The following is a 26,152-nucleotide window of genomic DNA, read 5'->3' on the forward strand; positions in this document are numbered from 1 at the left end:
AGGCCAAGGCAGGCGGACTGCTTGAGTTCCAGCGTTCAAGACCAGCCTGGGCAATATGGAGAAACCCTGTCTCTACCAAAAATACAAAAAATTAGCCAGGCGTGGTGGCACACACCTGTAGTCCCAGCTATTTGGGGGGTTGAAGTGGGAGGATCACTTGAGCCCAGGAAGTCAAGGCTACAGTGAGCCGAGATCGCACCACTGCACTCCAGCCTGGGTAACAAAGCAAAGCCCTGTCTTAAAAAAAAAAAAAAAAAAGAGAGATATTTAAAAGGTAATGTGGGATATGGTGGTTGGGCACAGTGGCTCATCCCAACACTTTGGGAGACCAAGGTGGGAGGATCACTTGAGTCCAGGAGTTCAAGATCAGCCTAGGAAACGTAGTAAAACCCCATCTCTACAAGTAATTCAAAAAGTTAGCCAGGCTTGGTGGCGTGTGCCGGTTCCAGCTACTTGGGAGGCTGATGTGAGAGGATCACTTTACCCTGGGCAGTCAAGGCTGCAATGAGCCAAGATTGTGCCACTGCACTCTAGCCTGGCAACAGTGAGACACCCTGTCTCAAAAATATAATAATAAAAATCGGCTGGGTGCGGTGGCTCACGCCTATAATCCCGGCACTTTGGGAAGCTGAGGCAGGTGGATTACCTGAGGTCAGGAGTTCAAGACCAGCCTAGCCAACATGGCGAAACCCCATCTCTGCTAAAAATACAAAAATTAGCCAGGCATGGTGGTGGGCACCTATTATCCCAGCTACTCAGGAGGCTGAGGCAGGAGGATGGCTTGAACCCTGAGGGCGGAGGTTGCAGTAAGCCAAGATCGTCCCATTGCACTCCTGCCTAGGTGAAAGAGCGAAACTCCGTCTCAAAATAAATAAATAAATTAAATTAAATAAATAAAAGGTTATGTGGTTTGGATCTGTGTCCCTGCCAAATCTCATGTTGAAATGTAACCCTCAGTGTTGGAAGTGGGGCCTGGTGGCAGGTGTTTGGATCATGGGGGTGGATCCCTCATGATGGCTTAGCACCATCTCCTGGGCAATGAGTGAGCTCACACAAGATCTGGTTGTTTAAAAGTGTGTGGCATCTCACCTCCCATCGTTTTTGCTCCTGCTTTCACCATGTGACACGCCTGCTCCCACTTCAGCTTCTGCCAAGAGTAAAAGGTCCCTGAGGCCTCCCCAGATGCTGGTGCCATGCTTGTGCTGTCTGTAGAGTCATGAGCCAATGAAACCTTTCTTTTTTTTTTTTTTTTTTTTTTTAAGACTAAGTTTCACTCTTGTTGCCCAGGCTGGGGTGCAATGGCACAATCTCAGCTCACTGCAACCTCTGCCTCCCAGGTTCAAGTGATTCTCCTGCCTCAGCCTCCCAAGTAGCTGGGATTACAGGTGCCTGCCACCACACCTGGCTAATTTTTGTATATTTAGTAGAGACGGGGTTTCACCATGTTGACCAGGCTGGTCTTGAACTTCTGACCTCAGGTGATCCACCTGCCTCAGCCTCCCAAAGTGCTGGGATTACAGGCGTGAGCCACCACACCTGGCCGAAACCTCTTTTCTTTATAAATTACCCAGCCTTAGGTATTTCTTTATAGCAACACAAGAATGGCCTAACACAAGAGGCAAAATCAGCTTAGTGATACATGTGGAACAATGAAATTAATCTGTAATCAGTCCTTTGACATTTTAGGACATAACACTACACTATTTTATCATTAGTAATCAAGCACTGCAATAAGTATGGAAGACCAAAGAGTCCACTTCCCGCTGAGTTTCCTGGAAGTGTCTCCCCATGAAGCTGTTGGGGACATGACTCACTTATAGAGCAAGCTGGGGGCCCTCACAGTAGACCGGAATCCTTGTGGGGTCTGCTCCACCTTGTAGGCATCACAGGGCTCATCAGCACACTCCATGGAGCCTGCACAGAAACCATGACATCTCACTCAGAAACAATGTTGCTCTGTGGACAACAGCTTTCGCCTTAGCTGTCAACCGCTGTTGGGGTTTAAAAAAAGCAATACACAGGCATAAAGAACAGTCGGACACTGTACATTCCATGACACTGCCCTGATACTCCTTCTGATCTGATCTTATAAGAAGTAAACCATAAAAAAACACATAATGACTATTTTAAATCTTTCAGTCTTGGAACCCTGGGAAGGTAGCATATGCATATGGTAGTTCCCCCTCATCTGTGGTTTCGATTTCCAAGGTTTCAGTTACCTGCAGTTAACTGCTATCTGAAACTATTACTACAATAAGATACTGGGTATGAGACAAACAGACCATACTCACATCACTTTTATTAAAATGTATTGTTATAATTGTTCTATTTTGTTAGTTATCATTATTAATCTCCTACTGTGTCTGATTAATAAACTAAACTTTATCAAAGGTTTCTATATACAGTTGGCCCTCTATATCCAGGGATTCTCCATTTGTGGATTCAACCAACTGCAGATTGAAAATATTTGAAAAAAAAATCCAGCCTGGGCAACAAGTAAAACCCCTCATCTCTACAAAGATTAGCTGGGCATGATGGCACATGCCTGTAGTCCCCACTACTCAGGAATATGATGTGGGAGAATCATTTGAGCCCGGGAGGTGAGGCTGCAGTGAACCAAGGTCGTGCCACTGCACTCCAGAATGCGCTTGTCTCTTAAAAACAAAATTACGGCCAGGCATGGTGGCTCATGCCTGTAATCCCAGCATCCTGGCTATCACGGTGAAACCCCGTCTCTACTAAAAATACAAAAAATTAGCTGGGCATGGTGGCGTGCGCCTGTAGTCCCAGCTACTCAGCAGGCTGAGGCAGAAGAATGGTGTGAATCCGGGAGGCGGAGCTTGCAGTGAGCCGAGATCGCGCCACTGCACTCCAGCCCGGGTGACAAAGCGAGACTCTGTCTCAAAAAAAAAAAAAAAAAAAAATTTACTTGGAAAAAAATCGTAAAATAACAATACAGCAATAAAAATAATATAAATTAAAAAACAATACAGGCCGGGCATGGTGGCTCATGCCTGTAATCCCAGCACTTTGGGAGGCCAAGGCAAGCAGATCACCCAAAGTCAGGAGTTTGAGGCCACCCTGGCCAACATGGTGAAACACTATCTCAACTAAAAATACAAAAATTAGCCAGGTGTGGTGGCAGGCACCTGTAGTCCCAGCTACTAGGGAAGCTGAGGCAGGAGAATTGCTTGAACCCAGGAGGTAGAGGTTGCAGAGAGCCCAGATCACGCCACTGCACTCCAGCCTGGGTGACAAGAGCAAAACTCTGTCTCAAAAAATAATAATAATAAATAAATAATAAAATAAAAAATAAAAAACAATGCAGTACCACAACTATTTACAGAGCATTTGCATTGTATTAGGTATTATATGTATTATAAGACAGGATTTAAAGTAGGATGTGTGTAGATTACATGCAAATACCACGATGTTCTACAAAAGGGACATGAGCATCCGAGGATTTTGGTAACATTATTGGGCAATGGACTAAATACATACGTACATTTATTTCAAAAATGTATACATAATTACTTTAGGGCCACGTGCGGTAGCTCATGCCTGTAATCCCAGCACTTTGAGAGGCCGAGGCAGGTGGATCACTTGAGGTCAGGAGTTTGAGACCAGCCTGGCCAACATGGTGAAGTCCTGTCTACTAAAAATACAAAAATTAGCTGGGCATCCTGGCACGTGCCTGTAATCCCAGCTACTCAGGAGGCTGAGGCACCAGAATCACTTGAAACTGGGAGGCGGAGGTTGCAGTGAGTGGAGATCACATTACTGCATTCCAGCCTAGGTGACAGAGTGAGACTCCATCTCAAATAATATTATTAATAATAATTACAACTCTACAAAGGAACTTAATTTTGTCATAGAATATTAATGGTTAATATTAATAACTAAAATTTCTCTTTATGATATTTAAACCTCTGTACAAAGAAGAAACATAATAACTTATAAATTGCAAAAACACTTCAGCTAAACTCAAACTCATCAGTACCCTTAGACATGAACATAAATGGAGCTATAGGAGGCCAAACATCTCAAATTTCAGTGCTGACAGAGAAACACATTAAAACAAACAAAAAATTGATCCTACAATACACAGGACATTTTACTTCTTATCTGACCAAAGAGCAACTAGGATTACCTTGATAGAAGTCCTCTTCATCTTCTTCATGTTGATAGGTCTGTTCTTGGACTGGATTCTTCCTGTAATTCCGGCCATCAATTCTTATAAGCTGTGGACGCAGAACTTCCATGACACTTTCTCCAAATGATATTCCAATTATGTCCTGAAAAATATAATTACCATCTTACCTTTCTTAGTGAGAATTAAAACTCCTAACTCTAGTGTCTGAACCATCATGTAGGTCTGAATTGGGCATCAGTTCACAGTATCTCCCGCACAAAAGCAGCACCGTTTCCCATTGGATTTCCCATCTGTAAACCAGTTTAGGTTAATTGCTGCATTTTCTACCACACTGGCTCACTCTAGACAGCAAAGTAATTTGTAAAAGGCATATACTCTTAAAAAAAAAAAAAAAAGGAGATGAGGGAGGGGAACAGTGGTTCACACCTGTAATCCCAGCACTTTGGGAGGCCAACGTGGGAGGATTGGTTGAGGCTGGAGTTCAAGATCAGCCTTACGAACATAGTGAGACTTCATCTCTAAAAAAAGAAAAAGAGGCCAGGTGTGGTGGCTCACACCTGTAATCCCAGCACTTTGGGAGGCCGAGGCAGGCAGATCACGAGGTCAGGAGTTCAAGACCAGCCTGACCAACATGATGAAACCTCGTTTCTACTAAAAATACAAAAATTAGCTGGGCATGGTGGCACGTGCCTGTAATCCCAGCTACTTGGGAGGCTGAGGCAGGAGAATCTCTTGAACCCGGGAGGTGGAGGTTGCAGTAAGCTGAGATTGCGCCACTGCACTCCAGCCTGGGCAATAGAGCGCGACTCCGTCTTAAAAAAAAAAAAAAAAGAAAAGAAAAAGAGAAAGAGAAAAGGGCCAGCCATGGTGGCTTACACCTGTACTCCCAGCACTTTGGGAGGCTGACGAAGGAGGACTGCTTGAGCCCAAGAGTTTGAAACCAGCCTGGGCAACATGGCAAAACCCCGTCTCTCAAAAAACAAAACAAAAAAAAAAGAGAGAGATTAAAAACAAAAGGCATTATAAATGCCCGTATATAAACCAGCCTGTCCATGGCTTTGAAAGAGAGAATAAAGGTCTCTTTATTACTTTAACCTAATGAGTAAAATGCAAACTTCAGTGGTTATCTAACCATTTGCACGATATCTTTTTTTTTTTTTTTTGAGATGGTGTCTCGCTCTTGTTGCCCAGGCTGGAGTGCAATGACACAATCTCTGCTCACTGCAACCTCTGCCTCCCGGGTTTAAGCGATTCTCCTGCCTCAGCCTTCCGAGTTGCTGGAATTACAGGCCCCCGCCACCACCCCCGGCTAATTTTTTGTATTTTTAGTAGAGATGGGGTTTCGTCATGTTGGCCAGGCTGGTCTGGAAATCCTGGCCTCAGGTGATCCACCCGCCTCAGTCTCCCAAAGTGCTGGGATTACAGGCGTGAGCCACTGCGCCCAGCAAACTCTATCTAGCAAGATAATTAAGACAATGAGGGATATTTAATACACTTAACCATCCAGAAAAAAAAAAGAAAAGCCCCTAAGTACTTTTAGAGGTGCTAGAAATTCATACCAAACAATCAGTTCCAGTTGTCTGTCAAAGCACAGTTAAAATAACAACTTAACCAATATGGTTTTCAGACCAACATACTGCTGAGGCGGGGATTCCAATTTCTACAGGCCACTGCCCAACAAAATGCACATCACCCACTGAGAAGCCAAGCTTCTGGTCACATCACTTAACGAATCAATAATTTAGGAAACAAAGGTTCCTTATAGGCTAGCTGAGGTTAAATTCAACCAATATTCCTACCACGTACAGCTTAGATAGTCTTGAAGCCCAAAATACTGCAGAATTCAAAGAAAACAAGTTGATCCTTACTAAATACACTAATGTTCAAGCCAACGTGGGCGCGGTGGCTCACGTCTGTAATCCCAGCACTTTAGGAGGCCGAGGCGGATCATCTGAGGTCAGGAGTTCGAGACCAGCCAGGCCAACATGATGAAACCCCGTCTCTACTGAAAATACAAAAAGTAGCCGGGTGTGGTGGCGGGCGCCTGTAATCCCAACTACTCGTTAGGCTGAGGCACGAGAATCGCTTAAGCCTGAGAGACGGAGGTTGCAGTGGGCTGAGATCACGCCACTGCACTCCAGCCTGGGCGACAGAGCGAGACTTCGTCTCAAAAAAATAAATAAAATAATAATTGATGATTTGTGTGCTTACTGAACCAAGAAGAGGTTTCGTGAGAAATAACAACATAGAAGGTAAACCGACACGGATGGAGGAAAAGGGCACATCATTAGCAATAGTCGATGACATCACAACCCAGTGGCCTATTCCCCGAGGCCTCTAAAGTTCTCAAAGAAAAAAGACTTTCAAGGGAAAAGCTTAAAAAAAAAAAAGTTACCCACAAAAACAGACTAAGATGAAAGTCGGGCCCTCAGACCACGAGCTCCGGAAGAGCAGGCAGTTGTCGCGGAGACAGCAAATGCAGCATCTACCTGTCCTACACGGCCCTGCGCTACGAGACTGCTCGGAAGGAAAGGGGGGAATAACCAACTTAACCCTGCTTCGAGGTAGTTTGGAGAGGAAGAGGAAAGCTGTATCTTTCTGCAATATCGTGAGGGAAGCCGAGGCCCCGAATCATCAAAGAGAAGGAGAAGAGGACTAGGCGGCTGCAAGTAAACCAAGGTAGGGCGAGGAGGCGAAGGACCCGGAATTCCTCTCCGTGAGCGCGTTCTCTGCTCCCCTCCTCGCGTCTCCGCCCCAGCCACACCCACCACGGCACGGGCGCGCGCACGCCGCCTTCGCCGCCGGCCCGCTCTGTGGGGGCGCGAGCACGCCGCCTTCGCCGCCGGCCCGCTCTGTGGGGGCGCGAGCACGCCGCCGTCCTCGTTGTGGTGAGCGCGGTCACTCGGGCTGGTCCTGGGGGTGGGGCTGTAGGGGAAAGTGCTAAAGCCGCTGAGGTAAGAGGCCGAGGGCTCAAGGGCCCTCGGGAGCTTGGTGAAAAGGGAGTTAACCCCTAGGATCCTACCTGCAGGGACTAGAAAAATGGAGAAGGTAGGAGGAGAAACAGGAGACCGCTGTAGCAGACGTGCGAAAGGAAATTTCCGCAGGCCGGGTTTGACTGAGTGCGCATGCGGGCCGGGGGCTGGCGCCTGCGCATTGGGACAGCGCCGATGGCGTCGTTGCCTGGGGACCCAGTTGGGTGGGAAAAGTGGCTAGGAGTTAGCTTGGGAGCCGCTGGTGTTCTGAGCGCTCCCCTCTCTGGCCACTTTTTCTCCACGCCCACCCCTGCCCCGTCCCCCCCCCCCCCCCCACCAGTTACAGCTGCGGCATCTATTTGGTTTGGGTTGTAATCCAGCTATTTTGAAGTGGAACGATTTGTTGATGGAATTTAATGATTGCTTGTAATAATTTGCCTTTGTACTAGGGTAGGAACTTTTAAGGAATTACACTTTTTAAGAAAATAGGCATATATCTGTTAGAAAGGAAAGGAATTTATATTCATAAATATATGAATGCGAGGTCATCCCTGCCGTACATGAAGTAAATGTTTAAGCATCTTAGCTCGGACACAGCAATCTGTGTCCACAAAGCATCGTTACTCTCCTGTGAGGATCTCCACTGTCAGCCCCAACTTCCCTGACAGGGCCAAGTCCCAGCATACTTCATCATCAGTATTTAACAAAATTTTACTGGGCACCTCCGGTGGGCCTGGCAAACTAGTTGAAGATAGAGTTGTGCGAATAGATCTGCACGATGAGAAAGAAAAAAATCCATAATGATCCAATACGCATGACACCGCGCTTCTCTGTCTCCTGCATGACCTTTGCTGAGCTGCTCGCCCTGCGTTTTGTCATTTGTTCATCATTCATTCATCCGAAATGCTCGGGACTGGAAGCACAGTGGAAACACTGCCCCAGGTTCTGTGCTCGGCATTGAGGGTAGAAAGACTTTTCGAAGGTGGCAGGGTGTTTCTTAAGATCATGAACCTTAAAATGAAAGTGTAGGCCGGGCGCGGTGGCTCACGTCTGTAATCCCAGCACTTTGGGAGGCCAAGGCGGGCGGATCACGAGGTCAGGAGATCGAGACCATCCTGGCTAACACGGTGAAACCCCGTCTTTCCTAAAAAATACAAAAAATTAGCCGGGTGTGGTGGCGGGCGCCTGTAGTCCCAGCTACTCGGGAGGCTGAGGCGGGAGAATGGCGTGAACCCGGGAGGCAGTGCTTGCAGTGAGCCGACATCGCGCCACTGCACTTCAGCCTGGGCGACAGTGAGACTCCGTCTCAAAAAAAAGAAGAAAGTGCAAAGTGCTTATAGAAGGTATTGGCCCTCCTCCTGAACAGATTCTTTTCTCCTCTGGGAGCTTGCTGACTGTGTTAGATGGAGAGAATTAATACTTTTTCCATGAGGTTTTTTCATAGTAAGTATGAAAAACTGGGATCTGCATAGGAAAAAAGACTCAGGAGTAACACTCCGTTAATGATTTTGAATAGCCAAGATTTATGAAGTGTTTACTAAGCCTGTAACTGTTCCAAGTGTTTTACGTGTATTAACTAATCTTTGTCACACCTGTGTGAGGTAGGTGCTGTTATTACAGGTTGAGTATCCTTAATCCAGAAATCCAGAATCCTCCAAAATTTAAACTTTTTGAGCACTGACAGGATGGTCAAAGGAAATGTTAATTGGAGCATTTTGAATTTTAGATTTTCGGATTTGAGAGGCGTAACCATTAAGTATAATGCAAATATCCCAAAACCTGAAAAAAAATCCGAAATCCAAAATACTTCCAAGTCCCAAGCATTTCGGATGAAGGGTACTCAACCTGTTTCCCATTTTGCAGATAAGACAACTAAGGAACAAAAAGATCCCGGAGGGAGAGGCAGAGGTTGCAGTGAGCCAAGATCGTGCCATTGCACTCCAGCCTGGGCAACAAGAGTGAAACTCCGTCTCAAAAAAAAATTATATATATATATAAAGAGAGATATAGATATATAGATATTTATATTTATATATATTTATATTTATATACATTTGTATATATTTATATTTATATTTTTTTTTATATATATGCCGGAGGTTGCAATTTTTTACATTTTTGCCATCAGACCTGGGCGATGACCTTGAGCAGTAGGATATAAATAACTCCCACATGCTTAGCGTTCCATCAATGGAACACTAGGCATAAATGGGTTAAATGATTTGTCCACAGTCATGCACCTAGTAAGTAGCAAAACCAGAACTCAGAGAGGCTTCATAATCTTACTCATTATGCTGCTTTACCTTGCACATGACAAATGACATGCCAACAAGCCATTGCTTCAAAATGTCACAGCAGATAAGCTAAAATTGTTTCTACACCTCAGTTTTATTTTTTCACGTATAAAATGGGGAAGTTGGGTTAGATGACCTTTAAGGAATCTGTGATTTCTGTGAAATATTTAATTCACTCAGCAAACATTTACTGAAGTGAACAGCTACCTCCTTACTATAGGCCAGGTGTTATGTTTGGTTCTGGTGATCAGTTAATGCCTGCCCTGAGAGCAGTTACCATCTAGGGTTTATTAGTTTTGCTTTACTCTCATTTACCACTTGCTGGTAGCATTCAAAATTTAACCTAAATCTTTAGAGCTAGAAATTACTTAGGTATATCCTTCTACCTCAGCAGAAAACTGCTTATTTAAAGTTAGCTTTGTGCTAATTCTGTGTCCCAGTTTTCAACCCTGGCTGTTTTGTGTATGGAATGATAGTAGTTCTGAGACTTTGGAAGAAAACAGGATGAAAGGGAATTCGTTTGATTATATTCAGCTTAGAAGTCACACTGTGGCTACCGTTTGAAGCTGTCCTCACTGTGGCAGTGGCTTGGGTGCTCTGCTCAGCACCTGACTTCAAAATATAAAGTATAAAGCATTTGCAACTGAATAGAGCATTTATCAGGGTGTAGGTAAAAAAGATTAGAGTTTTAAATCTTAGGTGAGATATATAAACAGTTCACCATGGGTTCTACTCTGAACTGATGGGAAATAAAGACTGAGCTGCTCTCCAAAAGGTGGCTGAGTTGTCTGTATACTTTATTTGAATCCCACCAGGAATTCACTTAGAGATTTGGACCTGATCCCTTACTGCTTAAGTTCAAAAACAATTCAAAAACTTGTCAGGCTATATTTTGACCCAGTGTAGTCCGGAAGATTGGATATTAATCTAACTCCCACAGTTGTTGCCTCTGTGGATATGAGTACAATTTAGAAAGTTATCAGAGCTCAGAGAGAAAAGGAAGGGTGATCTAATAACAAGATTGAAAATGTCGGCTGAGCAGAGTGGCTCAGGCCTGTAATCCCAGCACTTTGGGAGGCTGAGGTGGGAGGATCACTTGAGCCCAGGAATTGGAGACCCGCCTGAGCAACATAGTGAGACTTCATCTCTACAAAAAATAAAATTAGTGGGTGTTCTGGCACGTGCCTGTAGTCCCAGCTACTGGGGAGACTGAGATGAGAGGATAACTTGTACCCAGAAGGTCAAGGCTGAAGTTAGCCAGGACAGTGCCACTGCATTCCAGCCTGGGAAACATAGCGAGACTCTGTCTCCAAAAAAAATAAAAAATAAAATGCCATTAATCAATTTGCAGTTTTGCTGACAGTCTAGTTATAATAGCCGTTTTACTGTTCCCATACCCCACTTCACTATTAATCAGTGTTACTTATAGACATGTAATGAAATCAGAAACCAAGCTCTGCTTCTCTAACAGCCTTAAATCTTCATCACAAAATTAAGCAAACAGAACAGCCAGTATTTCAAGACATACTGTATCATTTTCCTTACTAGGAATCTGGATTTTATATATATAAATTTACATTTATATTTCATTTCCTAACTTTTTTCTATTTTCAAAAAACATGGCCAGGTGCAGTGGCTCATGCCTGTAATCCCAGCACTTTGGGAGGCCAAGGCAGGTGGATCACCTGAGGTCGGGAGTTCAAGACCAGCCTGACCAACATGGAGAAACCCCATCTCTACTAAAAATACAAAATTAGCCAGGCATGGTGGTGCATGCCTGTAATCTCAGCTACTCGGGAGGCTGAAGCAGGAGAATCGCTTGAATCCGGGAGGCAGAGGTTGCGGTGAGCCGAGATCGTGCCATTTCCAGCCTGGGCAACAAGAGGGAAACTCTGTCTCAAAAAAAAAAAAAAGAAAAAAGAAAACATAAGTTTCAGCCAGGCATGGTGGCTCACACCTGTAATCCCAACACTTTGGGAGGCCAGGGTGGGAGAAATGCTTGAGCCCAGGAGTTCCGTACCAGCCTAGGGGCAACATGGTGAGAAGTTGTCTCTACTAAAAGTAAAGAAAATTAGCTGGGCATGGTGGCATGCACCTGAGGTCAGGTCCCAGTGACTTGGGAGGTTGAGAGGTTGGAGGATTGCTTGAGCCCAGGAGATTGAGGCTGCAATAGCATGATCACGCCACTGCACTTCAGCCTGGGTGACAGAGCGAGAGCCTGCCTCAAAAAACAAATGTGTTTCAACTTTTTTATAATAAATATGTTCATTTTGCAACTAGCAAAAAAAAAAAAAAAAAAAACCCCGAAAGAAAAATACTCAGGCTGGTCTAGGTGAAGTGGTGTTTACACTAACTGATCACCACCAGTTACAGATTTCTTTGTTCCTTTTCCACTCCCACTGCTTCACGTGACTGGCCAAAAAAAAAAAAAAAAAAACTCAGCTAAAATTCTCTCTGACCATTATAGAGGGAAATTCATTTTGCAATCCTTTTTTTCCCCTCCGAGATGGAGTTTCGCTCTTGTTGCCCAAGCTGGAGTGCAGTGGCGCTATCTCGGCTCACTGCAACCTCCACCTCCCAAGTTCAAGCTATTCTCCTGCCTCAACCTCCCAAGTAGCTGGGATTACAGGCGCCTGCCACCACGCCCAGTTCATTTTTGTATTTTAGCAGAGATGGAGTTTCACCATGTTTACCAGGCTGGTCTTGAACTCCTGACCTCAGGTGATCTGCCCACCTCGGCCTCCCAAAGTGCTGGCATTACAGGCGTTAGCCACCAGCCTACAATCCTTTTTGAAGTCCTTTCTTTTAATTGGGCTAAAATTCACATAACATAAAATTAACCATTCACCATTTTAAAGTGTACAATTCAATATAAAGTTATTTTTAATCTAAATACTAGAACTTTATCCATTACAACAGCCAATAGCCACATGTGGCTACTTAAATTTTAATTAATATTAAATAAAATTTAAAATACAGTTCTTCAGTCACACCAGTTAATAGGTGCAACATGAAGCTACTGGCAACCATATTGTGCAGTGCAGAAATAGAACACTGGAACATTTCCATCATGGCAGACAGTTCTGTTAGACAGCATGGCACTAAACCATTTTTTCTTTTCTTTTTTTTTTGGTTTTTTCTTTTTTTTTTTTTTTTTGAGACGGAGTCAGGCTCTGTCACCCAGACTGGAGTGCAATGGAATGATTTCAGCTCACTGCAACCTCTGCCTCCCAGGTTCAGGTTCAAGTGATTCTCCTGCCTCAGTTTCCTGAGTAGCTGAGACTACAGGTGCCCACCACCACACCCAGCTAATTTTTTTTTTTTTTTTTTTTTTTTTTTTTTTTTTTTTTTTTGAGACAGAATCTCACTCTTTTGCCCAGGCTGGAGTGCAATGGTGCAATCTTGGCTTTCTGCAACCACCGCCTCCCGGGTTCAAGCGATTCTCCTGCCTCAGCCTCTCGAGTAGCTGGGATTACAGGCACGCACCACCATGCCCAGCTAATTTTTGTATTTTTAGTAGAGATGGGGTTTCACCATGTTGGCCAGGCTGGTCTCAAACTCCTGACCTCGTGATCCACCTGCCTCGGCCTCCCAAAGTGCTGGGATTAGAGGTGTGAGCCATCGCACCCGGCCATTTTTTCTTTAAAAAATACTAAATAAACTTGTTAGAGGGCTGAGTGCAGTGAGACTTTGGGAGGCCAAGGTGGGAGAATCACTTGAGACCAGGAGTTAAAGACCAGACTGGCCGGGCATGATGGCTCACGCCTGTAATCCCAGCACTTTGGGAGGCCGAGGCAGGCAGATCACGAGGTCAAGAGATGGAGACTATCCTGGCCAACATGGTGAAACCCTGTCTCAACTAAAAATACAAAAATTAGCTGGGTGTGGTGACACGCGCCTGTAGTCCCAGCTACTCAGGAGGCTGAGGCAGGAGAATCGCTTGAACCTGGGAGGCAGAGGTTGCAGTGAGCAGAGATAGCGCCACTGCACTCCAGCCTTCCAACAGAGCGAGACTCTGTAAGTAAATACATACATACATACCAGACTGGGCAACATAGCAAGACCTTGTCTGTATTTAAAAAAAAAAAAAAAAAAAGGAGAGGCCGGGCGCAGTGGCTCATGCCTGTAATCCCAGCACTTTGGGAGGCCAAGGCAGGCAGATCACCTGAGGTCAGGAGTTTGAGACCAGCATGGCCAACGTGGTAAAACCCCATGCCTACTAAAAATACAAAAATTAGCTGGGCATGGTGGCTCATGCCTGTAATTCCAGCTACTCGGGAGGCTGAGACAGGAGAATCGCTTGAACCTAGGAGGCGGAGGTTGCAGTGAGCCGATATCGTGCCACTGCACTCTAGCGTGGGCGACAAGAGCGAGACTCCATCTCAAAAAATTAAAAAAGGAAAGAAAGAAAATACCATATACACTTTTTAGAATTTTGTTAAAGTCGTGTAAGCTTCTGTGGCAAAGGGACGGTTTTGTTTTGAACTTTTGTAAGGTGTCATGTGTTCAGTACAGTTTTCTCGTTAACATTTGCATTTTTTGATATGAAATAGGATTAAACACTCACAGGTGCTCTTTTCATAATAGGCCATGATTTCCAACATTGTTTCCTGAACTTTTTCTTCCAGTTTTGGGATGCCACCAAGTGATAAGTTTGGGTATTACATTTAGATGAAAAGGTTAATTTTTTTTTTTTTTTTTTTTTTTTTTTTTGAGAGTCCCGCTCTGTCGCCCAGGCTCACTGCAACCTCCACCTCCTGGGTTCAAACGATTCTCTTGCCTCAGCCTCCCGAATAGCTGGGATGAGAGGCGCCCACCACCATGCCCTGCTAAATTTTTTTGTATTTTTAGTAGAGACAGAGTTTCGCCATGTTGGCCAGGCTGGTCTTGAACTCCTGACCTCAGGTGATCTATCCGTCTCGGCCTCCCAAAGTGCTGAGATTACAGGCGTGGGCCACTGTGCCTGGCCAAAAGGTTAATTTTTAATGAGAAGGCCAATATGTATTTCCTAACTAGTTCCCCTTCCCTGGGAACAGAACACAGTGTTATTCTGGAATGTTATTTGGAAAATATTATAATTTATTGATGTGGCTTGATCAGGATGTATCCAAGACAAACTGTCCTATGGAGTGTGATGCTTTTATCCTCATATAACTTATTTCCTCAGTCAAATTTCTGCCTTGGCACTGCCATATCACCCCTTCATAACTCATAAATCACCCACAGTCAATCTCGGTTGACATAAACAGTTTGCTAATGGTAGGAATTCGTGTTTTAAGTAGATATACTATTCTTAAGCATATTTTCAGTTCAAAACCTGACTGATATTTTGGCCTGAGACATCAATAAAATATTGTGAAAGTAAAGAGGATAGAAAAAAGTGGAGCCAACTCTTTACAAAACTGTATGCTGGCCCTTATGGCAGCTAGAATGAAATGTTGTCACTCTCACTTCCATAAACTTGCCAATTGCTGTTTTTCTTTCTCTGTAGTGAAGTAAGAACTCTGCTAGAGAGGAAATGGCTGCTTCATCATCATCCTCCTCAGCTGGTGGGGTCAGTGGAAGTTCTGTCACTGGATCTGGTTTCAGTGTCTCAGACCTTGCCCCACCACGGAAAGCCCTTTTCACCTACCCCAAAGGAGCTGGAGAGATGTTAGAAGGTGATCTCATGCTGCTTTCTGAATAATTGGATTCAGACCTGCAATGCATATTAATTGTAAAGAAGCTCTTAAGTGGATTAAAGATGAGTTTGCCCTGATTTCAGCTCCACATTTCATCTCTTGTCCCCACCTCAAAATAATATCTTTAAAAACAAATCTTGCTCCAGAATCAGAATTTTGGAGCTGAAAAGGACTTTGGAAATCAATGAAGTCATCTAGAGTTATTTAGATCCAGAAAAGTTAAGTGATTTGACCAGGTTAAAGGCAGAGTCAGGGCTGGGCACGGTGGCTCACCCCTGTTATCCCAGCACTTTGGGAGACCGAGGCAGGTGGATCACTTGAGGCCAGGAGTTTGAGACCAGCCTGGCCAACATGGTGAAACCCCATCTCTACTAAAAATACAAAAATTAGCCGGGCATGGTGGTAGGCGCCTGTAATCCTGGCTACTGGGGAGGCTGAGGCAGGAGAATTGCTTGAACCTGGGAGATAGAAGTTGCCATGTGCCGAAATCACGCCACTGCACTCCAGCCTGGGCAACAGAATGAGACTGTGTCTCAAAAAAAAAAAAAAAAGGCAGAGTCAGCACTGAATCCAGGAATTCTCTTGACCTCCTACTCCAGTTTGCTTTATCCTGGCACCTGTCTACCTCCCATGGTAGTAGGTTTGATGTATTTTTTTCTAGTGTGATTAATCTACAGATAGATTCACCCTGTCAGAAAGGTTCTAAGAGGGAATAAAAGCTAATACATTGCCCTTTTGTGTGAACATGACTCCTAACCCACTGCAGCATGATGCTGTGTGGTTTTTCTAGCACCAGAGCCAGATTTGCATAAATCATTCACCATCTTGTTCAGCATCATTGGCTGACTGGCTGGCCAAGATCAGGGTACAGGCTGTAAGCATGTCATTTGAAGAGCTAGACTAATACTTCTTATCAGGGAGCATAAAAATCACCTGAAGAGGTTACTTAAAATGCACATTTCTGGCCAGACACTGTAGCTCACGCCTGTAATCCCAGCACTTTGGGAGGCCAAGGTGAGTGGATCACCTGAGGTCAGGAGTTCGAGACCAGCCTGCCCAACATGGTGAAACCCCATCTCTACTAAAAATACAAAAACTAGCTGGGCATGGTGGCGGGTGTCTGTAATCCCAGCTAATCGGGGGGCTGAGGCAGGAGAATCACTTGAACCCAGAAGGCAGAGGTTGCAGTGAGCCAATATCATGCCACTGCACTACAGCCTGGGTGACAGAGCAAGACTCTGTCTCAAAAATGTATATAAATAAATAAATAAAATGCATATTTCTGGGCCCACCTTAGAGTTTCTGAATTAGTCTAGGGTGTAGCTCAGGAGTCCATTTTTTACCAGCATCCAGGCCCTTCTCATGAAGGCAGTCTTCCATATTTTGAAAAACACTGGGACCAGGAGTGGTGGCTCAAACCTAAAATTTCAGCATTTTGGGAAGCCAAGGCATGAGGATTGTTTGAGCCCAGGAGTTCAAGGTTGCATTGAGCCATGATCATGCCACTGCACTCCAGCCTGGGTGACAGAATGAGACTCTGTCTCAAAAAATAATAATAATAAATTTTTAAAAAGCGTTGGGAGGCCGGGCGCGGTGGCTCACGCCTGTAATCCCAGCACTTTGGGAGGCCAAGGCAGGCAGATCACAAGGTCAGAAGATCGAGACCATCTTGGCTAACATGGTGAAACCCGTCTCTTCTAAAAATACAAAAAAATTAGCTGGATGTGGTGGCACGCGCCTGTAGTCCAGCTACTCGGGAGGCTGAGGCAGGAGAATCACTTGAATCTGGGAGGCAGAGGTTGTGGTGAGCAGATATCATGCCACTGTACTCCAGGCTGGTGACAGAGAAAGACTCTGTCTCAAAAAAAAAAAAAAAAGCTTTGGGGAATAACCTATTAAGGATTCAAAATTTACTTGATTCTAGCATTTTAGTGCTTAATTATATATTGATCTTTTTTCCTTTAAGTGTTGGATTTTTATTTTTTTTGAGACAGAGTCTTGCTGTCGCCCAGGCTGTAGTGCAGTGGCTCGATCTCGGCTCACTACAACGTACTCTGCCTCCCGGGTTCAAGTGATTCTCCTGCCCCAGCCTCCCAAGCAGCTGGGATTACAGGTGCCCACCACCACAGCTGGCTAATTTTTTTTTTATTTTTAATAGAGACAGGGTTTCGCCATATTGCCCAGGCTGGGCTTGAACTCCTGACCTCAAGTGATCTGCCCACCTCAGCCTCCCAAAGTGCTATGATTACAGGCATGAACCACCGCGCCTGGCCTTAATATTTCAAATTTACACAAATGTATTTTAAAACTAATCTAGGAATATCTGTGAGAAAGATACAAACTATAGGCCAGGAATAGTGGCTCACACCTGTAATCCCAGCACTTTGGGAGGCTGCAGCAGGCAGATTGCTTGAACCCAGGAGTTCGAGACCAGCCTGGGCAACATGACAAAATCCTGTCTCTAGAAAAAAATACAAAAATTAGCTGGGTGTGGTGGCACGTGGCTGTAGTCCCAGCTACTTAGGAAGGTGAGGTGGGAGGTTCATCTGAGCCTGGGAGGTGGAGGCTGCAGTGAGCTGTGATCGCATCACTGCATTCAAGCCTGGGTGATGGAGACCTTGTCTCAAAAAAAAAAAAGAGAAGATACAAACTATAGTTGGCCTTGGGGGTGATGATTAATCAGAAATAATAAAAAGAGTTACGGGTTAAGCCCAAAATCATTTGTGACAGGAAACCACGGGGGGACTGTGGGACCATAGAGCTCCCTAGGATTGGTTTGGGTTATGACTAGTGGTGAGCTAGATGACCAGGTAGCGTATGTAATTAGTGATATATATACTTCTCTCTTTGCCTTTTTATTTTCTTTAATTGTGTTAACTAAATACTCAAGTTAGTATCACTGAGTCTGGTTGGAAGTAGTGAACAATTGGGGCCCTGTTACCATATTTGGTGCTAAAACTGTATTATGACTTCATTTATATGCAGCAGAGACCTAGTATTAAGGAAGTTTCCCACAAAACAAATCAAAAATGGGAGACACTTAAATTGCTTAATGAGTTTTATAGCAGCAGAAGAATCAGTATTCAACAATGGAGCTCTAAGATTAAAGTCATTTAAATTCTAGCTATAAGAGAAATTTAATACAGGAGGTACCTCCACAGTCTCAAAGCTATCAGCATTCTTTGTCAGTATACACCAAATTATGTGGAGATATTGAAGAAGAAAGGCTTCTGAGATTAGTCTGAATGTTGATGTTCTAACGAGTTGTAGATCTATCCATTTTTATTCCATCTCAATATGCTTAATGGAGAAATGTGTTGGGTCTCTGTTGTAGGATACATTTATATTAAGTGTAAATACACAGTGCACAGTTTTGATTGTGTTTCTTAGATTTCAAGTTTTACCAATAATCTTAAATCTTAAAAATCTTAAATCTTAAAAAGATTAAGATAATCTTTAAAAATCTTAAATCTTAAAAAGATTAAGATAATCTTTAAAAATCTTAAATCTTAAAAAGAATATAAAAAGTATTACACTTAAAGACTGTGAAAAACAATGTAGAGGTGGCAACCCCTAAATCCATTTAATATTCTTGGTCAAATCAATAATATTAAATTGAAATGAGTACTCTGAAATGTAAGGATGTTGGATTTGGAAGCATTTTCTACCATGTTTATAGGCGATACTATTCTATTATACAATAAATCTAACACACATGTACCTGACCAATAATAGTTTAATAGAATATGAAAATAGAGGCCGGACACGGTGCCTCACGCCTGTATTCCCAGCACTTTGGGAGGCTGAGGTGGGCGGATCACTTGAGGTCAGGAGTTCGAGACCAGCCTGACCAATATGGTGAAACCCCGCCTCTACTAAAAATACCAAAAAAAAAAAAAAAAAAAGCATCGTGGTGTGTGCCTATAGTCCCAGCTACTCGGGAGGCTGAGAGAATTGCTTGAACCTGGGAGGCGGAGGTTGCAGTGAGCCGAGATCATGCCACTGCCCCCCAGCCTGGGCAATAGAGCGAGACTCCGTTAAAAAAAAAAAAAGGGAATATGAAAATAGAGCAGGAAGGGTTGCCTGTCAAGAGTAAGGAACAGAAGCAGTTAGGAATCAAGGATGGATGCTGTTTTTAATCTCAACAGGTTCAACTTGATGTTATATCCTCATGAGTCTAGGATAGTAAACCCAAATCACCTGTAGTTAACCTTGTGCATTAACTTTTTTGTGCCTCTACTCTCTGATAACAAGACACCTCACATAAGCAGCATACAGCAGTTTTCAGCATTCTCCTGCCCTTGGCCAAAATTGTCCTCACCCAGTTATTACTGAGCACATTAGAGACTGCCTTCCAGCCCATCAGTGGCTGTATTTTAGAGACATTGTAGCCACTGAAGTATAAATTATCTGGCATTGTCTAATTTCCTGCTCTGAGGTAATATTCTTTTTAACGTATTTGTTACCATCCTTATTTATTGGAGTTGGCTATGGTGTTAGATTTGGGTAATTTACTGAAGTTTTCCCTGTTTATGACCTTTGCTTGTCCCTTACGAGGAAAGCTGATGTATTGCTACCTGCTGTGTTACAAAGGGTTTGATTACAGTTTCTAAATGGAAGAGATTGCCCCCAGCTGACTCCGTTCTGGAGAAATTCCAGGCTTTAGACTGGTACTGATACCACATCTAATAGGATGTGGCTAAGAAGCAATTGGACTTTGTGGTTAATAGGGAGCTGCGAATCAGCAAAAGTGTGTTCCACAGTCATATAGTCTGGTGGAGTGACATGCAGAGGTGCCTTTTTGAAAGTTTAGTTTATATCCTTTTGCTTTGAAGTTCATTACCAAGGAAAATATGCAAATATCACAACTTAACCATTTTATCCTAATGGTGCCTGTGATTAAATGTAAATGAGAGGTGGCACTTTCAGGAGCTTCCATATACATCTTGGCCTGATCCTTATAGCCCATAATTCCCACTGCCTTGTGTGTAATCCTAAAGTTCAGGATCAAACCACCTGGGAGGTAAACTCTAATTGTCTGTGCTTTCCTCTTTCTAAAATAAAATATGAGTTATAATTGGACTTTTTAAGCAAGAATATGAATAGGATAATGACTGCTGACATTCAAACCTCTTTTTTTTTTGAGACTGAGTTTGAATTTACAAAATGTAACACTCTCTGAAGAATACAAAAAGTATACATCCCAATAATTATACTTTCATTTTTTTCTTTTTCTCTTTTTTTTTTTTTTGGATCACTTTGAAGATAATATTGGAAGGATGCTCTCTTGGTTATATATTCAAGCTCTTTAGATACAGTATCTATAGTTTTTTTTTTTTTTAATTGGTTATTGTGACTTCTGAAATAAGATCTCCTTTGTGTGAAACTCAGCATGAGGCCAGAATGTGTTAGTCCTGTCTCCTTGCCACTTAATACCTGGCCAACACAACAACCCATGATTGATGGGTGAATGCTTGAGGCCTAGTAGTGCTGACATGAAGTACTGCCTGAAAAAGGACAGCTGTGTCCTCTCTCCCCGTTTGTTTTAGGATTTTCGCAATAAGGTACATCCTCCAAATGGTTTCTGCTACCTTTTTAAAAATCAAATGTTTCTATGTGAGCTGTAAATTTTTGAGAATATGTTTTGCTGTATCAGCCCTTGCCTGACAAGGAATAACATGAACTAGCTTATGTTTCATGATTATCTTCCAAGTGCTGTGGCAACTGAGTTGGCCACTTCTTGTTGGCAGTTCTTGGCACCAGTACAATTCTAGGTTCTGAACTTGCACCATACTCTTATCGTCATCCAAATTGCAGTGTTTTGGTTCAGTTGGAAAATCAAGGTTACAGTTTGCGTTCACAGAATGAAATTTCCCAGCAGTGTTCTGTGATTGTCAGAGTGATGTAATTTGATATATTAAAAATCAACAATGTTTTTTCCTCAGCTTTGTTTTTTAGACTGAAAATGATTTGGAGTTTTGGTGAACCTTTATATTTTGACACTACAGGAGCCAGCTACAAGGCCAAATGTGTCAGCTGCCAGTGTTTGCTTGACATACAGGAGAACATTAAGGAACTCTCAGGTTGGGAGGAGGGAAGTGTTGACCAGGACATCAGACTGAGGTTTCTTGTTTTTGTTTTTTTAACACTATTTTTGAACTCTTAAGTAGAGGGACTATTTTAATATTCTAGGTATAGAATAAATAGCTTTTATAACAGTCTTAGTTCTAAATGAAACAGAACCCGTCTTTGTAAACACTGAGAACTAGACCCTGAATGTACAAGCAGGGAAAAGAATAAACAAGTTTACTTGGTTTATCAGAAGCCACAAAACCCTTAGAGCAGATTAAAACCTTTTCTCCTTTTGTTTGTAGATGGCTCTGAGAGATTCCTCTGCGAATCTGTTTTTAGCTATCAAGTGGCATCCACGCTTAAACAGGTGAAACATGGTAAGCACATGAGTGTTGTGTACTTGACTGTAAGAATAAATTTGCTAGGGGGTGGATGAGGCTGTGACAAAAACCCCCAAACTCAGCAAGGCTATTTTAGTGGACTTCCTAAATTAAAGAACATTCTAGGTCTTAATCTAGTCATAATGTCCACATTGAGGCTTAAGGTTGGGGCGGGTGCAGTGGCTCACGTCTGTAATCCCAGCACTTTGGGAGGCTGAGGCGGGTAGATCACTTGAGGTCAGGAGTTTGAGACCAGCCTGGCCAACATGGTGAAACCGCATCTCTAGAAAGAAAAAATTAGTCAAGCATGGTGGTGCACACCTGTAGTCCCAGCTACTTGGGAGGCTGAGGTGGGAAGATCACTTGAGCCCAGGAGGTTGAGGCTGCAATGAGCCAGAATCGCACCACTGCACTCTAGCCTGGGCAACAGAGTGAGACCCTGTCTGAAAAACAAAAAAAGTTGGTCCTCCAGGGAGTCAGTGCTTCCTGCTCCTCTTGTGTTACTTTTTCCTCTCCTGTCTGAAACCTCCTTTTACTGTTGTCCTCCGCTGATTACCATCATCATCTTCAAGTATTTGTATGATACCTCCTGGTCTGTCTATACTCTAACATCCTGATAACACCTTTTCTGTTACATTAGGCCTCACCAGGCCTTCATTTCTGCATCAACAAACTGTGTTCCCCCACCAGACCATTTCTCCATTGAAACATTATGTAGGGGGAAAAGCTGTAATTGCCTCTAACCCTAGGATTTTAGTCCACAAATCACTATGGCATAGAGGATGAGTACTTTTTTTAGGAACAGAGCACATCGGGGCCGGGTGCAGTAGCTCACGCCTCTAATCCCAGCACTTTGGGAGGCTGAAGCAGGAAGACTGCTTGAGCCCAGGAGTTCAAGACTGACCCGGGCAACTTGGTGAAACCCCATATCTAAAAAAGAAAATACAAAAATTAGTGGAGAATGGTGGCGCATGCTTGTGGTCCTAGCTACTTGAGAGGCTGAGTTGGGACGATCGCTTGAGCCCAGGAGGCATACTCCAGCCTTGGTGACAGAGTGAGACCCTGTCTCTGGAAAAAAAAAAAAAAAGAATAGGGCACATCCTGAAAATGTGATCATTTTATTTTAAAATGACTTTTTTATTTTTTGAGACAGAGTTTCTCACTGTCACCCAGGCTGGAGTGCAATGGCATGATCGCGGCTCACTGCAACCTTTGCCTCCTGGGTTCAAGTGATTCTCCTTCCTCAGCCTCCCAAATAGCTGGGACTACAGGCGCACGCCACCACGCCCAGCTAATTTTTGTATTTTTAGTAGAGACGGGGTTTCACCATGTTGGCCAGAATGGTCTCAATCTCTTGACCTTGTGATCCGCCTGCCTTGGTATCCCAAAGTGCTTGGATTACAGGCATGAGCCACTGCGCCCAGCCTTTCTTCTTTTAACATTAGAAGAAACTTCCGACTTAAAAAAAAAAAGAAAGAAAGAAAAAGAATAGGCTGGGCACGGTGGCTCATGCCTATAATCCCAACATTTTGGGAGGCCGAGGCGGGCGGATCACCTGAGGTCGGGAGTTCGAGACCAGCCTGACCAACATGGAGAAACCCCATCGCTACTAAAAATACAAAATTAGCCAAGCATGGTGGCATATGCCTGTGATTCCAGCTACTCGGGAGGCTGAGGCAGCAGAATCGCTTGGACCCGGGAGACAGAGGTTGCAGTGAGCTGAGATCACACCATTGCACTCCAGACCCTGGGCAATAAGAGTGAAACTCTATCTCAAAAAAAAGGAAAAAAGAAAAAAAAATTAAGCTTCTGACCAGCATAGAATAAGACCCCATTATGAGAATTTTGAGGGTCAGGCACAGTGGCTCACGTCTGTAATCCAGCACTTTAGGAGGCCGAGGCAGGCAGATCACCTGAGGTCAAAAATTCGAGACTAGCCTGGCCAACATGGTGAAACCCCGTCTCTACAAAAATACAAAACTTAGCCGGGCACGATGGCGGGTGCCTGTAGTCCCAGCTACTCAGGAGGCTGAGGCGGGAGAATCACTTGAACCCAGGAGGCAGAGGTTGCAGTGAGCTGAGATCACGTCATTGCACTGCAGCCTGGGCAACAAAGCAAGACTCCGTTTCTCCCCCCCCCACCCCACCCCCCGACCCCAAAAAAAGAGAGAGAATCTTGAGGGGAAAAAAAAAATACATCTAGAATTTTTTTTTTTTTTTTTTTTTTTTTTGAGACGGAGTCTCACTCTGTCACCAGGCTGGAATGCAGTGGCACAATCTCGGCTCACTGCAACCTCTGCCTTCAGGGTTCAAGCGATTCTCCTGCCTTGGCCTCCCGAGTAGCTGGGACTACAGGCGCATGCCACCACGTCCAGCTAAGTTTTTTTGTATTTTTATAGAGACGGGGTTTCACCATATTGGCCAGGATGGTCTCGATCTCTTGACCTCGTGATCTGCCCGCCTCAGCCTCCCAAAGTGCTAGGATTACAGGTGGGATCCACCGCACCTGGCCTAGAAATTATTTTTATACCAGTCATCATCTTGGTGGCTGGTGGCAGTCTCATGGGTAATACGTTGTTGCATAATATTCTCTCCTTGACTCTTTACAGATCAGCAAGTTGCTCGGATGGAAAAACTAGCTGGATTGGTAGAAGAGCTGGAGGCTGACGAGTGGCGGTTTAAGCCCATCGAACAGCTGTTGGGATTCACCCCCTCTTCAGGTTGATGCTGCCTAGATGGTCACCTCTGGTGCGCAGCAAGTGCAAAGCCAGTGAGGGACTTTCTCACAGCTTACATAGCCATCCAGAGATCCACAGCTACGTCGCTGAATTGTTAATGCACGTTTATACTTGGTTTCGCTGTATCTATTCACAGGCAACAAATACTTATATGTGTGGTCTTTCAGGGAATATTTTGTTTATTTGTTTTTAAAAGTATTGGGAATCAGATTAAGACAATCGGTTTCAGAGAACCAGGAGGTTTGGGGTTAAGAGATACTTAAAAATTTTCACAAGCCAGGTAGGGCATATATCAGATTTGGCCAACTGAATGGCATCTGTCCTGTCATCCATATGGTGCCTGGAAATATTTACCAGTCAAGGTCAAGGTCAGCATCTGTGGTTAAAAATATAGCATTCTGACCTTAAAAAAGTTATTTTGCAGATGAATGTGATTTCAACTCAGGCCCTATCCAAATGATGAATTTTTAAATATTCATTTTTTTCCCTATTTTTAGACATCAATTCTATAGACTCTAACTTTTTCTAACCTCTTCTAGACATGCCAAATGCTGGCAAAAAGAAGTGCTTTTTGGATATGGCAGCACTTGTAAAAATAAAGCAGTAAGCAAAATCCTTTTAAACACAGAAATCCTGAGTTCTTCTCATTGGTGGACTCAAGCAATTCTGTAGCAAATAAATCCTTTGAAAGAGCTCCAAATTGGTGGCATTATCCTTTCAAAATCTCGGATTTGGGATGAGGTGAAGAGGTCAAATTACTTTTTAGAAGAAGGGAATCTAAAAACCATTTGTCCTAAACAAATGGTAGACTGGCTTTACTTAAGGGATATTTGTCTTTATAGTACATAAATTTATCTTAATGATATTTAAGTTTTTTTTTTTTTGAGACGAAGTTTCACTCTTGTTGCCCAGGCTGGAGCGCAATGGCACGATCTCGGCTCACTGCAACATCCGCCTCCCGGGTTCAAGCAATTCTCCTGCCTCAGCCTCCCAAGTAGCTGGGATTACAGGCACCTGCCACCACACCCGGCTAATTTTTTGTATATTTTGTAGAGACGGGGTTTCACCATGTTGACCAGGCTGGTCTTGAACTTCTGACCTCAGGTGATCCACCTGCCTCAGCCTCCCAAAGTGCTGGGATTACAGGTGTGAGCCACCGCGCCCAGCCAATTTTTTTTTTTAAGAGACAAGGTCTTGCTATGTTGCCCAGGTTGGTCTTGAACTCCTGGCCTCAGGAGATCCCCCCAAACTCGGCCTCCAAAGTGCTGGGATTACAGGCATGAGCCACCGCACCTGGCCTCAAGTAAGTTTTTATACCATGATAGGGAAAAACCTGGAAGGCTAAGAGATGTACTGTTTTCCCTCATGGGACCGCACTTTCCACAGTAAACTGGTATAATCGTTTATTACGTTGTATGCAAATTTTGCCTTGGACAACATTTGTCTGGTTCCTTATTAATAACTTGCACCTGATCTGCTTAGAGTTGCTTAATTATAAGTAAATATAATCCCAGTAGCAATTAGCCTTAATCTCAAGAGTTCAAAATGTTTAACACTTTCTACCTGAAGGGAGGTGGTGACCTCATTCAGTGGGTTAAGAGCCTGAGCCCTGTGAAGTTAAACACCTGCTCATGGTCTCATAGCCCAGGCAGAAGAAAATCTTGGACTTGGAATAGATCCCAGTTGCCTGATAATTCATCTCATTATTGCCTCTAAAGCAAATTGGAGACTGGGCATGGTGGCTCCCACCTTTAATCCCAGCACCTGGGGAGGCTAAGGTGAGTGGATCACTAGAGGTCAGGAGTTCAAGACCAGTCTGGCCAACATGGTGAAACTTGGTCTCTATTGAAAATACAAAAATT

At 43.8% G+C, this 26,152-nt stretch overlaps 2 protein-coding genes across 7 annotated transcripts in view; one reads left to right on the forward strand and one right to left on the reverse strand.

Moving 5' to 3' along the window:
- The window catches only part of ASCC1 (activating signal cointegrator 1 complex subunit 1), a 126,066-nt gene extending 117,888 nt beyond the window's left edge, over positions 1-8,178 (reverse strand). For 2 of the 4 annotated variants that reach the window (XR_004026665.1, XM_003271218.3), the window contains exons 1-3: positions 7,176-8,178; positions 4,151-4,295; positions 1,815-1,914 (exon numbers count right to left, since the gene is read on the reverse strand). Coding sequence is in view for 3 of the 4 variants with exons in the window: in XM_003271218.3 (XP_003271266.1) it covers positions 1,815-1,914; positions 4,151-4,262 (212 nt within the window). In the remaining variant the exon portion in view is untranslated. The other 2 variants (XM_030797667.1, XM_030797669.1) reach the window with 2 other exon arrangements.
- ANAPC16 (anaphase promoting complex subunit 16) lies at positions 6,971-24,990 on the forward strand. 3 transcript variants are annotated; one of them, XM_030797670.1, is made up of 5 exons: positions 7,052-7,107; positions 8,492-8,568; positions 14,911-15,079; positions 21,475-21,549; positions 24,162-24,990. In XM_030797670.1, the coding sequence occupies exons 3-5, from the start codon at positions 14,938-14,940 to the stop codon at positions 24,275-24,277; spliced, it is 333 nt and encodes a 110-aa protein (XP_030653530.1). In that variant the 5' UTR covers positions 7,052-7,107; positions 8,492-8,568; positions 14,911-14,937; the 3' UTR covers positions 24,278-24,990. The 3 variants fall into 3 exon arrangements, with proteins under 3 accessions (XP_003271271.1, XP_003271272.1, XP_030653530.1); XM_003271223.1 differs by lacking the exon at positions 8,492-8,568 and having other exon boundaries at positions 6,971-7,107; XM_003271224.2 differs by lacking the exons at positions 7,052-7,107; positions 8,492-8,568 and adding an exon at positions 6,976-7,041.
- Positions 24,991-26,152: the final 1,162 nt, after the last annotated feature.

The sequence above is a fragment of the Nomascus leucogenys genome, chromosome 18 (genome assembly GCF_006542625.1).
Source record: "Nomascus leucogenys isolate Asia chromosome 18, Asia_NLE_v1, whole genome shotgun sequence".
Classification (NCBI taxonomy): Eukaryota; Metazoa; Chordata; class Mammalia; order Primates; family Hylobatidae; genus Nomascus; species Nomascus leucogenys.

What these genes read in the sequence shown, in the direction of transcription:
- ANAPC16 (XM_003271223.1), top strand. Translation starts at nt 14,938, where the DNA reads ATGGCTGCTTCATCATCATCCTCCTCAGCTGGTGGGGTCAGTGGAAGT. An exon ending in AGCTGGAGAGATGTTAGAAG is followed by an intron (nt 15,080 to 21,474) that starts GTGATCTCATGC and finishes TTTTGTTTGTAG; the next exon opens with ATGGCTCTGAGAGATTCCTC. An exon ending in GCTTAAACAGGTGAAACATG is followed by an intron (nt 21,550 to 24,161) that starts GTAAGCACATGA and finishes GACTCTTTACAG; the next exon opens with ATCAGCAAGTTGCTCGGATG.